The sequence below is a fragment of the Thalassophryne amazonica genome, chromosome 6 (assembly GCF_902500255.1).
Source record: "Thalassophryne amazonica chromosome 6, fThaAma1.1, whole genome shotgun sequence".
NCBI classification, from domain to species: Eukaryota; Metazoa; Chordata; class Actinopteri; order Batrachoidiformes; family Batrachoididae; genus Thalassophryne; species Thalassophryne amazonica.
Window position 1 is genome coordinate 86,446,958 of NC_047108.1, and position 15,486 is coordinate 86,462,443.

At 42.5% G+C, this 15,486-nt stretch overlaps 1 protein-coding gene across 1 annotated transcript in view; it reads right to left on the reverse strand.

The window, feature by feature from the left end:
* slc12a5b (solute carrier family 12 member 5b) overlaps window positions 1-15,486 on the reverse strand; it is a 93,759-nt gene that overhangs the window by 24,554 nt on the left and 53,719 nt on the right. Inside the window, exons 5-9 of the mRNA XM_034172700.1 lie at window positions 10,998-11,144; window positions 5,173-5,227; window positions 4,965-5,095; window positions 3,759-4,006; window positions 3,453-3,664 (exon numbers count right to left, since the gene is read on the reverse strand). Coding sequence (XP_034028591.1) covers window positions 3,453-3,664; window positions 3,759-4,006; window positions 4,965-5,095; window positions 5,173-5,227; window positions 10,998-11,144 — 793 coding nt within the window. The remainder of the gene's footprint in view (window positions 1-3,452; window positions 3,665-3,758; window positions 4,007-4,964; window positions 5,096-5,172; window positions 5,228-10,997; window positions 11,145-15,486) is intronic.

A 15,486-nucleotide genomic window follows, 5' to 3' on the forward strand; every position in this document is an offset into this window, starting at 1 on the left:
ACCTGGGGTTGTTCTTATTTTCTTCAATTAGTGATGAGTAGAAAGATGTCCTAGCTTTACGGAGGGCTTTTTTTATAGAGCAACAGACTCTTTTTCCAGGCTAAGTGAAGATCTTCTAAATTAGTGAGATGCCATTTCCTCTCCAACTTACGGGTTATCTGCTTTAAGCTACGAGTTTGTGAGTTATACCACGGAGTCAGGCACTTCTGATTTAAAGCTCTCTTTTTTAGAGGAGCTACAGCATCCAAAGTTGTCTTCAATGAGGATGTAAAACTATTGACGAAATACTCTATCTCACTTACAGAGTTTAGGTAGCTACTCTGCACTGTGTTGGTATATGGCATTAGAGAACATAAAGAAGGAATCATATCCTTAAACCTAGTTACAGCGCTTTCTGAAAGACTTCTAGTGTAATGAAACTTATTCCCCACTGCTGGGTAGTCCATCATAGTAAATGTAAATGTTATTAAGAAATGATCAGACAGAAGGAAGTTTTCAGGGAATACTGTTAAGTCTTCTATTTCCATACCATAAGTCAGAACAAGATCTAAGATATGATTAAAGTGGTGGGTGGACTCATTTACTTTTTGAGCAAAGCCAATAGAGTCTAATAATAGATTAAATGCAGTGTTGAGGCTGTCATTCTCAGCATCTGTGTGGATGTTAAAATCGCCCACTATAATAATCTTATCTGAGCTAAGCACTAAGTCAGACAAAAGGTCTGAAAATTCACAGAGAAACTCACAGTAACGACCAGGTGGATGATAGATAATAACAAATAAAACTGGTTTTTGGGACTTCCAATTTGGATGGACAAGACTAAGAGTCAAGCTTTCAAATGAATTAAAGCTCTGTCTGGGTTTTTGATTAATTAATAAGCTGGAATGGAAGATTGCTGCTAATCCTCCGCCCCGACCCGTGCTACGAGCATTCTGACAGTTAGTGTGACTCGGGGGTGTTGACTCATTTAAACTAACATATTCATCCTGCTGTAACCAGGTTTCTGTAAGGCAGAATAAATCAATATGTTGATAAATTATTATATCATTTACCAACAGGGACTTAGAAGAGAGAGACCTAATGTTTAATAGACCACATTTAACTGTTTTAGTCTGTGGTGCAGTTGAAGGTGCTATATTATTTTTTCTTTTTGAATTTTTATGCTTAAATAGATTTTTGCTGGTTATTGGTAGTCTGGGAGCAGGCACCGTCTCTACGGGGATGGGGTAATGAGGGGATGGCAGGGGGAGAGAAGCTGCAGAGAGGTGTGTAAGACTACAACTCTGCTTCCTGGTCCCAACCCTGGATAGTCACGGTTTGGAGGATTTAAGAAAATTGGCCAGATTTCTAGAAATGAGAGCTGCTCCATCCAAAGTGGGATGGATGCCGTCTCTCCTAACAAGACCAGGTTTTCCCCAGAAGCTTTGCCAATTATCTATGAAGCCCACCTCATTTTTTGGACACCACTCAGACAGCCAGCAATTCAAGGAGAACATGCGGCTAAACATGTCACTCCCGGTCTGATTGGGGAGGGGCCCAGAGAAAACTACAGAGTCCGACATTGTTTTTGCAAAGTTACACACCGATTTAATGTTAATTTTAGTGACCTCCGATTGGCGTAACCGGGTGTCATTACTGCCGACGTGAATTACAATCTTACCAAATTTACACTTAGCCTTAGCCAGCAGTTTCAAATTTCCTTCAATGTTGCCTGCTCTGGCCCCCGGAAGACAATTAACTATGGTTGCTGGTGTCGCTAACTTCACATTTCGCAAAACAGAGTCGCCAATAACCAGAGTTTGATACTCGGCGGGTGTGTCGTCGAGTGGGGAAAAACGGTTAGAGATGTGAACGGGTTGGCGGTGTACACGGGGCTTCTGTTTAGGGCTACGCTTCCTCCTCACAGTCACCCAGTCAGCCTGCTTTCCCGGCTGCTCGGGATCTGCCAGGGGGTAACTAACGGCGGCTAAGCTACCTTGGTCCGCACCGACTACAGGGGCCTGGCTAGCTGTAGAATTTTCCATGGTGCGGAGCCGAGTCTCCAATTCGCCCAGCCTGGCCTCCAAAGCTACGAATAAGCTACACTTATTACAAGTACCGTTACTGCTAAAGGAGGCCGAGGAATAACTAAACATTTCACACCCAGAGCAGAAAAGTGCGGGAGAGACAGGAGAAGCCGCCATGATGTGAATGATGTGGTAGAAGTGTGTACGCTAGACCTGGAAGCATGGTGGACATGGATGGATGAATGAGTGGATCAGGTGGATGGATGGATAGAAGAACAAAGTATTTTTAGATAAGATAAGATATTAAGTTTATTTATCCTGAAGGAAATTATTTTGCCAGAGTGCAGAAACAGTAAACAATGCTTTTTTTTTTCTTTTTTTTTACAATAAGTACAACAAATTTATGGAAAATGACTGGAAGACATTTGCACAAGATGTTCAGCAATATTGCACTTAACTCTGAATAACTGTTCATTATGCATTCATCCTGCAGAAGGGGGAGGAATTATACATTCTGATTGCCACAGGTAGGAAAGACCTCCTGTGGCGTTCTGTGGTGCACCTTGGTGATTTCAGTCTATGGCTGAAGGTGTTCCGATAGGACGTCAGTGTGGCATACGGGGGTGGGGGGGTGGGAGGTGTTGTCCAGGATGCTGAGCAGTTTCCTCAGCATCCTCCTCTCTGACACCTCCACCACAGACTCCAGCTCAGCCTCCAGGACAGAGCCAGCTCTTCTGATGAGCTTGTTTAGTCTGTTCATGTCAGCTGCCTTCAGCCTGTTCTTCCAGTGCACTACAGCATAGAAGATAACGCTGGAGACCACTGAGTGACAAAACATCAGATCCAATTTTACACTATCACAAAGCAGTGTATGCCCAATGCCAACATGATTTTTAGGAAATCGACATCGTTATCTTTGTGCATAGGGATGTTAGACTTAAAATGAGGTGTGGTGAGCCAACGGTAGTGCATTGCTGTTGTGGGGCAGCAGAAAGTGATTGCACCATGGACCACCAAAATCCTGGTCAAAAGTTAAACCCAGAGTTCAGATATGCCATAGGTGGGCTCATGATTCGCGTATAACCTGCTTGCACACACAGGGATAGGCACACAAGCATCAAAATACAATGAAACTGAGTTAAAAACAAATATTTAAAGCAAAATAAAAGTAAACAGTTATAAATTAATAAAAAAAATTACTGATTCACTACTTCATCTCAGGGAGCTTTAGTAGCCTTAAATGTTCCACTCTCGTGCTTTAATGCTTTGTGCACAGATCAGCTTCCTCCTCAGAAAATCTCACTTGAATCTGCCATCTAAACAACAATGCAGTGTTCCAGCATGCCCGGCTCTAAAAGGCGACGACTGCTACATTTCTCAGGTTATTCCCAAAAACTATGCTATAGATCGTTACTATAGCGCCTGCGTTGATAAGGTGCCTCTTACTTGCCAGGATGCCGCTCGTGATCCCTGGGATGCCCTGTATCTCTGTAACATTGTTGTTGGTGAAGTATTCATCACAAGTGGCATTGAGAGACTCAGAATCGCAGAAGGTCGTCCACAGTTTGGTGGTAACGGTATCATTGTCAATTTCGATGACTTTTGCACAGACATCATACCCTTTCGATACAAGGGTTCGATTTCCCAGAAGGCAGACACTGTAAGGAAAGCCACTAAAAGTGTCAATGTTGAACTATAACAATGAGTAACAAGCAAAAGAGATGTTTATCAGTGAATGATGGAGTTGCTTACGGGAAGACAGGAGGCTCGATGGCAGTTTTTATGACTCCAACATAAACAGCCAGGATAGATAAGATGACACAAGCCAGGAAGACCAGTGCCAACTTATTGACATATTTCACACCCACAAAAACTACCAGGGCCATGAAGCACAGGACGATGGTGCCATACACCCGCATGTTGTTGAGGAGAGCCAACTCCGCCTCTGAGCCCTCCAGGCCCTCCAACTTGAAGATAGCTGCCTGAGGCACAATATAAATCTGAAGGATGGACAAACAGAGCAGCAAGAGGATTTTGAAAACAATAATACAAATTGTAGTTCATTATTGTCTTGAAACCCAACAATGCATTTTTGTCCTCTGTAAGGGACAAAAGTTTCACACTATCATGTCAAAAGAATAATTCAGTTTGCACTGAATTCTGTTGTCTGCTGCAAATGACATTCTTTAAAATATAAATCAAAATGTTTCTGAGAAAAAACAAACAAACAAACAAAATTGCAACACTTTTATTTTTTTGGGTTTTGGAATTATGATAAAGATGAAAACATTTGGAACTCATCTTCTCTTTTTGGCCCTACAAAGATGACTCAATTCAACCATTTCTGCAGTGTTGTCATAAGAAATATGTCCCAATTACACAACTACATTCTTCTCATTATGACAAGAAATATTTTTCTTTTATAAGACCTTGTCAAGATTGCACTTTCTTTCTCTCTCTTTTTTTAAACAATGGACTGTGTTTAAAACCTACTTTAAAAAAATGGGGGGAAGGGGAATCACAGCCATGATCCTTAATTTTAATGTGAAAACAAATGAATAGGAGTAAATTAAATACAAATGTCAAACTTTAAATAGTGATTTCTTTAACTGAGTACACTCACTTAAAAAATGGAAAGAGTATGCCCCAGTTTTGTAAAATTAACTTTGATGACATTGTAGAGATTTTCTTTTACTTTGATATTAAAGATTATAATTTTACAAAAGTAATCAAGATTTTTTTCTTTTAATTTGATCTCATTAAAATTGTGCTATTCTATGAATTGTATGTCAATATTTTCAAATCCACGCGATAACAAATCTTGAATTCATATTTGTTTTGCCTGGTGGAGGAGAAATTGTTGAGATTTTTACAATATCATCAAGATGTAACGATTAAAAAGAAACTAACAAACAAACAAAAACTAAAGCATGTTATATTATAATTCTGGTTTCTTACCACTAGTATTTCAATGCAGCCCAGAATGTACATAGCTCCCGCAAAAGTGGTTCCCAAGTAAAAGCAGATTCCCACAGTTCCACCGAACTCGGGTCCCAAGGAGCGAGAGATCATGTAATATGAACCTCCAGCTATGAATCACATGCAAAAAATTGAGTGGACATTCTGTCAAACACAGACACACAAATACTTTCCAATATCCACTCACCTGGTACCACTCCATTTGTTGCAATAGCACTCATGGATATCGCTGTGAGCATCGTCTAAAAAAATTAGGAGACAACAGAGTAGGTATTGGGGAGAGTGAAAGGCAGCAGGTGCACACGTTGTTTCAAGCCAAATTACAGGTACATACGGCCATCAGTGAAGTCTTAATGGGACAGAGCACAGAAGACTACTCAAGTGTGAAACAATAGGCACTGCAGGCCGTATGTTTTCAACGTCAAGGAATTTTTTCTTTGGGGTGGGGGGGGTGTTTGGTCTGGTTGCTTGCCTGGGTGACTGTCATCCAATGTGGTTCTTTAGTGTAGTGGATGTGGCAACGTGAGGCATCACTACATGCTCCTGGAGCTGATCTGAAATGACCTAGTGTCTGTGTGTATCTGTGTGTTTGTGTGTGTGTGTGGGGCAGCAGGTTCATCGATCAGAGCAGTCTGACTTCACTCCCAAGAACTCAACCATTGACAGTATCCTAACTCTGCAAGTAGAGCACAGTATTAATATCTGTAGTGCTTCTTTGCAGTCTGTGTTGATTTTCACAAAGCTATCAATGCGCCCGGCCTGATCTCTGGTACATCTTCAAAATCTGCAGGAGCCCCAGCACAGCTGCCCCCACCCCACCAGTCCTATGAGTACGGTGCTGTGAGTCTGAAACAGGAAAAAAAAAAAACACTGACTTTTTCTCAGTGACTACTGGCGTTCCTCAGGAATGTGTTCTGGCTTCTATTCTGTTCTCTACTTGCATTAACTGGGTTTTTGGTAGGATTGTGGGGAACAGTGGTTTTGTTAGCTTGGAACAATTTACTGACTTTGACTTTATGAACAATGCTGTGATCTTTGTGGAATCATTGACAACTGCAGCACTTGAGAGGTTGCGTGAGAAATTAGACTATCTGCGTTTGTGATTGCTCTGGATCAAGACATATGTCCAGGCCTTCAGTGACTTTCTGGACTTGACCAACAGAACTGTATTTGTGTGTGGTGGAAGTACTGGGGTTAAAAATTCTCTTTATTTAGCAGTAACATTCATATATTTGAATCGTCAGGCTTTGAGCTTGAGAGATGCCTGGGAAGAGCTTATGGATTATGATGTCACTGGACAGAGGTATTTAGTAAATCCTATTTCTTTACAAAGGTCCAATTCTTTAGGGCCCTGGTGCTCCCTGTCCTACTATATGGTTGCAAGACTTGGATGTGAACCAGTCCAGTGACAACTAGGTCTCTTCAGAGAATCCTTCAGTAGTACTGGAATGACTTTGTGTGAAACAAATGGCTACTTCAGGAGTATGTCAGCTATGAAAATTTGGCCATGTGATGAACTTCCCTGGTCATGATCCACAGTAACTGGAAAAGCCCAGGGCTGCTGCAGATAGATGGCTAATTTTGGGGACCTGGGGAAAGTGGTGTTTCACATGTGGTCACGTGTGGCATTGGCACATGCTCCCAGATTTGACCTGAGTTTATTTTGGCTTGGTTTCACATTCCAGTTATGCAAGAACACTACAGGAGCTACAGTAGCCTTAGGACCTGTAACTGACTGGTTTGTAGACAGGCATGCATCTGATGTAGTCTGCAGCCTTAGTTCAGTTGATTTTGTCACCACTATTAGTTGCATAATGGTGTTACTAATGGCAACAATAACAGCACATGTGACACCAAATACTACTTCCACTTTGCCAAATCAGTCATCTTGTTGAGCAAACGCTGTTTTGCTGCTATCAGAAAAGATGTTGAAAATTACAGATAATCCCATTAACAGTTGCATCAAAAAATTTGTTGTTTGGTCTGGGCTGTGGGCTGCAGCAGCTTTGGTCACACTTGGACCAAATTGAAAAGTCCAAAGTAAATCGAGTGGACATCAGAGCAACTTCAGATTAAAAATAAACCAATAATGTCATCATGAAATTGATTTTGTGTGAGTCAGTGGATTTGTTGTAGTCTTCTTGACATTGTAATGATCATAAAAGGGTAGATTAGATTAGATTAGACAGATAGAACTTTACTGATCCCTTGGGAAGACTCCCTCAGGGAAACTGAGGTTCCAGCAGCATTGTAAGCAGGACACAGGGTAAGAAAAGTGAAAAAAGAAAAGCAGTTTGCAAATATAAATATAAATACAAATACACAATATAAATACTAGTGTTGTGAAAGTGTAGTGACACGGACCCACAACAGGGGGCGTAAATGAACGGACAATGAAAGAGTCGAATATGAACACTTTACTGTTGTGAATGAGCACAACCACAACACAGAGGACTGTGAAATTTTGCAGACAGTCAATCACAAGGGTGACGTGTGGGCAGGCTCGAGGATAGAAGACGTCTGTCCTGAGATGAATCGGAACCACACGATTTCCTCCGCCACCAAATCTGGAGAATACTGGAGCCGCCAAGTCCCGAGTCCAAGTTAATACTAATCCTCAGGTATCTTAAAACCACATCTTAAACTTTGTAAACAAAACCCACACAAAGACATTGAGCTGATGCACCATGGAGACAACTAGCACTGCTCTAATAGGCCAAGGGGCACGGATTAACTCCAGCATAGTCAAGTGTTCCATCCACAGTGACAAAGAGTTCTTGTCTAAATCACCAACCAATGTTGGTTGGTGATTTAGTCCTTTGGATAACATCATCTTCTAACGCATTACTGCTGCTGTTGCTGGCAGCTGTACTGCAGCCAAAAAGCTCTGTGAGCGTTTCACATTTTCATTTCATTACATTTTAAGTTAATTCAAGGGACAAGCACGGGACTTAAAATCGGTGCAAATTATTTGTTGAGCTAATAGGATTGATAAATGTAATAGTTTTGATTGTGTTGAATGCTTGGTCTCCAAAATAAAAGTCAAACAAAGTTGACATCCATTTGATTCTACGACATATGACATACTAAGCGTAACACGTGGAGGTGATGGTCTAGTTGTTAAAGCATTGGACTTGAGATTAGACGATCCTTGATTCAAATCCCAGCCTGACTGGAAAATCACTAAGGGCCCTTGGGCAAGGTCCTTAATCCCCTATTGCTCCTGGTGTGTAGTGAGCGCCTTGTATGGCAGCACCCTGACATCGGGGTGAATGTGAGGCATTATTTGTAAAGCGCTTTGAGCGTCTGATACAGATGGAAAAGTGCTATATAAATGCAGTCCATTTTCCATTTAACATATGATGTAAACTGTTCCTGTTTAAATCCGTATTAGCTCAACCAATAATTTTATCACGTTTTACCACAAGTGGAGCGACTTTAATTTTTGACTCCTGTACAAACTGAAAATGACCATCATAGTTTTTGTTGTTGTTTTTGTTTTATTTAACCTTTATTTCACCAGGTTAGTCCCATTGAGATCAAGCAGGGGTGGTGGCCAAGTGGTTAATGCGCTTGGTTTCAGTTCGGAAGGTTCTGGGTTCAAATCCCACCCCTGTCACATTTCTCCATGTAATGTGGAGTTGCGTCAGGAAGGGCATCCGGCGTAAAACCTGTGCCAAATCAACATGCAGATCCACCTTGGATTTGCTGTGGCGACCCCGAGTGCAAACAAGGGAGCAGCCGAAGGGACTTACTTTAGTCCCATTGAGATCAAGACCTCTTTTGCAAGAGGGACGTGGCCAATTACAAAGTTTCCAATTCACCTAACCTAGTTACCCCAGAGGAAACCCATGCAAACAAGGGGAGAACATGCAGACTCCACACAGAAAGGCCACAGGTGGGAATGGAACCCATGACCTTCTTGCTGTGAGGTAACAGTGCTACCCACCAAGATACTGTGCTGCCCATAACTCCATAACATTCAGTCATAGATAGTCCAAATTATACATTTTTGGAATCTTTATGATTTTTACCTGTTTTAATGGCTGGGCCGAGGCGTGCTGAGATATGCGCAGCCTAATATCTTCTATATTCTTCTCGAAATAATCCAAGAAATCCTATGCTGAAAAGGGAGAATGACTAACAGGTGGCTGCCCGTGAATAAGAAATGCTACCGTGTCAAACAAGAACTTTGAAGAAACAAGAACAAGAACTTTTTGTATGTTTGTTTTTACTGATCAAATCAGAGTAATAGGCCCGCTTTGTGGCCAGTAGTGCATGCCTATAATCTAAAATAGCATCCTGCCACACAAGGCGGAACGCCTCTAATTTGGAACTATGCCATTTCTGTTCCAAACCTCTAGCCTTCTGCCTGAGATCACGCAAGTAACCATTGAACCAAGGTGACTGTGCCTTGGGAGGGCGTGGCCCCAAAAGAGGGGGCGCAATCTTATTAAGTGTAGTTTTAAGCGCTAAATTTAGACTATACGCAAGACTGTCTACTGATTTAGCATTCTCCAGACTCGAAGCTAAAATATCAGGTAGTCTAGCCTCAAGTTCAGTCATAGTTGAGGGTTTAATATGACACCACAGTAGTAGACGAGGTTATTGTTCCACTAAACGCGGCAGCGTAAATGTAAACCTGATAAGTGAGTGGTCTGAGACTATAGATGCGAGAGGCAAGATGTCGATATTTGTGACAGCAAACCCACGTGCAAGAACCATATCCAGGGTATTTCCACTAATATGTGTCGGGTCCTGAATGCATTGCTGGAATCCTAATGAATCCACAATTTGCATAAAGGATTTGCTAAGGGGATCAGAGGGCTTATTTATATGAATGTTAAAGTCACCAATAATCTGAGCTCCAGTTTTATGACCCTGACAGTACTTAGCATCATGGGGATAACGGAGAGTCAGATGCTCCAACAAATTATATTTGTGACCCCAACACCTAATAAAGAAAACTTTGATTTATAAAGAAACGCCACACCCCCACCTTGCTTCACACTACGAGACACGTGACTAAATGTCTACGCTGGTGGACAGGCCTCATTCAGAGGAAGGAGAGTTGTGGGTTTGAGCCAGGTTTCATATAAGCCAATCATATCTAAATGATGATCCATGATTAGATCATTAATCAACAAAGATTTCAAGGACAGTGATTTGATGGTTCAGGTTCAGGAGACCTAGGGTAAGGACCTCAGTGGGGATGACAGTCTGACTGTTCAGTATCCGGCGAAGCAAGCCCAGGTTCCAAGAATGCCACTGACGCACATCGATCTGGCGAAGACGTGGATAGCCGGGCCAACGGTCCTCAGAGCCGACCAGCGGCACCACACAGGATTTAACTGGATCCACAAGGTGCCAGGGCAGGACAGATCCCGCCAGAATTCTGTGCTGTGCACAGCTCGTCCAGACGCCAAATATTATACTGTACATTTATATATTTATATATTTATATATATATATAAACTGGGATACCAATTAAACAACTACAAATTGTAAAGAAGACAATGCTCATCATACGTCTGAGGGTATTTTAGCATTGTGTTATATTTAAATGTCGTGTCTTGTGGAAATTGTCATTGGACTCATGGACTATAAACTTTGACATGATGACAGTGCTGGCATTTTGTATTATTCAAAATAACTGCTCAAAATATTGCATGCAGTTAAAATAAGAACCAAAGTGGGGCATTTCTTTTATTGGTAGCCGGCCCAGTGCTAGGATTTAAAATGTCACCTTCACCATCTGTGCAGAGCAAATTATAATCTGACAGATTGCAGTATAATCACGTACTCTACTTATTACAGTATGTGAGATAACAGAATGGTATGATATGGTTTTCTCTGTTGAATTTAACATATTTCTGTGTCACATTTGTTTTCTGAGAACCAGGTGCATGTGAGAGATACTTCCAAGCAAACAGTAAATGTTGTATGAGACACAGCAGTCAGGATGTTATGCATTTAGTTTATTGAAGGAGGATTGGCTGAGGATTTACTCACTGTGGAGCAGCACATGAAGACAATTATGAAGGAACCAAAGACTCCACCAATGCCAACCATCCAGGTCATCCGCAGGAAGAGAATCACGCCAAAAATGTTCTGGATGCACGGCAAGTACACCCCCATCAGAGTGCCAAGCTGCGGTGCCTGGAAATCACAAACATAACATGAAATTCTGAATACAATTTAAAAATGCTCCAGTGCCACACCACCACAGAGCCACCCTGGGTCCTGGATGGCAACCAGCCAGACAAACAACTGCTTAAATGATTTATTTGTCTTAAAATCTTGATGTCTGAGTAAAAGCACTGAGTTTATTACATGGTGCATCCGGAAAATATTCACAGCGCTTCACTGTTTCCATATTTTGTTATGTTACAATACAACCTTATAAGAAAATGGAGAAAATTAATTTTGGATGAGACGTATCTTCAATATTACGTTGAGGTCTGGGACAGTGCCTAAGGAGTGGCAAACTGGGGTGGTGGTCCCCACATTTAAAAAGGGGGGCCAGAGAGTGTGTGCCAATTACAGAGGCATCACACTACTCAGCCTCCCTGGTAAAGTCTACTCCAGGGTGCTGGAAAGGAGGGTTTGGCTGATAGTTGAACCTCTGACTGAAGAGGAACCATGCTGGTTCCACCCTGGTGGTGGAACAACTGACCAGCTCTTCACTGTCACAAGGATCCTGGAGGGTGCCTGGGAGTGTGCCCATCCAGTCTACATGTGTTTTGTGGACTTGGATAAGGCATATGATCGGGTACCCCCAGAGATACTGTGGGAGGTGCTGTGGGAGTATGGCGTGAGGGGGTCCCTTCTCAGGGCCATCCGATCTCTGTACTCATAAAGCGAGAGCTGTGTTCGAGTGCTTGGCAGTAAATTGGACTCATTTCCGGTGGGGGTTGGCCTCCGCCAGGGCTGCGCCTTGTCACCAATCCTGTTTGTGATATTCGTGGACAGGATATTGAGGCATAGTGGGGGGAGAAGGGTTTCCAGTTTGGTGGGCTCAGGTCTGCTTTTTGCAGATGATGTGTTCCTGTTGGCTTCATTGGCCAGTGATCTCCAACACTCACTGGATTGGTTCGCAGCTGAGTGTGAAGCGGTCGGGATGAGGATCAGCACCTCTTGCCCCAAGTGAAGGTGTTCACTCGGGGTCTTGTTCACAAGTGAGGGGACAATGGAGCATCAGATTGGCTGGAGAATCGGTGCAGCAGGGGCGGTGTTGCATTCGCTCTACCGTGCTGTTGTGACGAAAAGGGAGCTGAGCCAAAAGGCGAAGCTCTCGATCTACTGATCAATCTTCATTCCTACTCCCACCTATGGTCATGAGGGCTGGGTCATGACTGAAAAAACTAGATCGCAGGTACGCAGGTGGGGAGCTCGGAGTAGAGCTGCTGCATCTTCGTGTTGAAAGGAGCCAGCTGAGGTGGTTCAGGCATCTGGTAAGGATGCCTCCTGGGAGCCTCCCTAGGGAGGTGTTCTAGGCACGTCCATCTGGGAGGAGACCCCGGGGAAGACCCAGGACTAGGTGGAAAATTATATCTCCACACTGGCCTGGGAACACCTCGGGATCCCCCGGTCAGATGTGGTCAGTGTGGCACCGGAAAGGGAAGTCTGGGGTCTCCTGCTAGAGCTGTACCCCCCGCAACCCGATCCCGGATAAGCGGTTGAAGATGAGTGAGTATGAGTGATGAGTGAAATTTTTGCAAATTTATTAAAAATAAAAAAACAAGAAATCACATGTACATAAGCATTCACACCCTTTGCTCAGTTCTTTGTTGATTCTCCTTTGGCAGCAATTACAGCCTCAAGTCTTCTTGAATATGATGTCACAAGCTTGGTGCACTAATCTTTGGGCAGTTTTGCCCATTGCTCTTTGTAGCACCTCTCAAGCTCTATCAGCTTGGATAGGGAATGTCGGCACACAGCCATTTTCAGAGCGTGAGGCAGGGTACACCCTGGACAGGACGCCAGTCTGTCACAGGGTCACATGTAGACAAACAAACACATTCACACCTGCACACACACCTATGGACAATTTAGTTTCCTATTCACCTAACCTGCATGTGAAAGGAAGCTGAAGCACCCAGAGGGGACCCACGCAAACACGGGGAGAACATGCAAACTCCACACAGAAAGGCCACAGGTGGTCATTGATCCCATGACTTTCTAGCTGTGAGGCAACAGTGCTGACCACTAAGCCACTAAGCTGCCCAAGTTTATTATACAGTTCATACAAATTGCTGAAATGACATTCAGAATCTGCCAGAATACACTTTGTTGGTCAGTTTGATAAATCAATCGCCCCTTTTATTTATATTTATTCTTTTCACAAACACATGATAATTCAGTCAGGAAGAAGAAGACTCTGTTGATTTGAAATGGGGCTATTCATTTCAATAGCTCAAGTGACAGATAAGGGAAGAAAAAGGTTTTCTTCCAACCCAATTCCTGCTGTCAGCAAATGTGTTTGCCACTTTAAAATGATTCAAGTGTTTTTGAGGTAGCAAACCACAACATCAACATGCCTGACTGACATTTTTCTGTGCTTTTTTTTTAAACACATATCTGTCCAGCATGAATGAGTTGGACAAAAACACCAAAGTGACAGACTTTAAAAACATTATTTTATCAGAATTCCTTATTTGTGTTTCTGTAGTCCTGCTTATGTGTTTGAGAGCCTTAATTTAAACAAGTCAGTGGAGATTGGTGTGATACAGAGGAACAGAATGTCTGATGAAAGCATTCATTACTCTTGTTGCCAACTCAGTTTGTATTTAGTGATAACCTCCTATCCATCAGACTTCAGTTCTCAGGTTGATGGCTTTATGTGATGGCTTTATGTGTTTTGGGATTACCTTTCACTGCTATGCTGATGATACTCAGTTATACATGCCGATAACTGCTGGTAATCTCATTCACATAAAATCCTTAGAAGATTGCCTTGCATCAGTGAGAAGTTGGATCTCTAGAAACGTCCTACTTTTAAACTCTAATAAGACTGAAATGATGGTTCTTGGTCCAGTGAGACATCGGGTTCAATTTGACCAGTTAACGCATAGCCTAGGCCTGTGTGTCATACATCACACTGGCAAAGTGAGGAACCTTGGGGTAATTTTTGATCCTACATTGTCCTTTGCCCTCCACATTAGAAATATTACGAGGACTGCTTTCTTCCACCTGCGAAATATAGCGAAGATTCTTCCAATCCTGTCTATGGCCGATGCTGAGACCCTGATCCATGCGTTTATCTCTTCTAGACTGGACTACTGCAATGCTCTATTTTCTGGTTTGCCGCAGTCCAGCATTAGGGCTCTCCAACTGGTTCAAAATGTTGCAGCCAGACTTTTGACACGAAGCAGAAAGTTTGACCACATTACACCCATTTTGGCATCCCTTTACTGGCTTCCTGTCCCAGTGAGTTCAGATTTTAAGGTTTTGCTACTAACCTATAAATTATTCATGGACTGGCACCTCCCTACCTAGCTGACCTAATTAAATATGTACCGGCCCGGGCTTTGAGTTCTCAGGGTGCAGGACTACTTTGTATCCCTAGGGTGAATAAGAAGTCTGCGAGTCATAGAGCTTTCTCTTATCGTGCCCCTGTTCTGTGGAATGATCTCCCTGTGTCAATAATACAGTCAGATTCTGTAGAGACTTTCAAGTCCAGGCTTAAGACACATTTATTTTCCTTTTCATATGGCTATCATTACTCTTTTAATTCATTTTATTAGGAAACGGAGCGTGCCGCGGCCTCAACTTTACCTAAATTCTGGGTCTTTTCGTGAAGCTTAGGGCTAGTGGCCGGCGATCACCTTAGTATTTCCTGTTTTTCTTGTTGTTTAATGCTGGCAAATTATACTGTATTTCTTGTCTTTCTGATGCCTGATTCTGTTTTTTCTCTCTGTTTAAGGTGCAGCTCCATCCAGAGATGGGTGTGGTAATTGTGCTGGAGACCCTCCTGTTCTGTGCACCAACAGCATTTCTTGTATGTTCGTTTTGTGAATTGTTCTGTAATTTATGTCTGTAGCATGGCCCAAGCAGAGGGTCACCCCTTTGAGTCTGGTCTGTTTGAGGTTTCTTCCTCAGAGGGAGTTTTTCCTTACCACTGCTGTTCTGGGTGTGTGAAGCACTTTTAGGCAACTCTGTTGTGATGTGGCGCTATATAAATGAAAATAAATTGAAAATTGAAAAACGTGAAGCAACATTTTTTGTTGAGCTTTTCATATTGTAAAATGTATTAACAGTCTGTGCATGATTTACTGAATTGTGCTACTTTGATGTAAATCACAAAATCATCCTTTATTGTGTTGATTGAAAAACATTTTGTTGATGCATGAAAGGAAAAATGAGCTGGACAAGCCCTTATGTATAGCATTCACACAGTTACGTGCTCTCCTGGCTGGAAGCTGCCCAGTGCAACCACAGTGTGGTCTGTTGGAAGCTGAGCAGTCTTTATGTTGGCATTTGTCAGCAGGACATCTCAAAG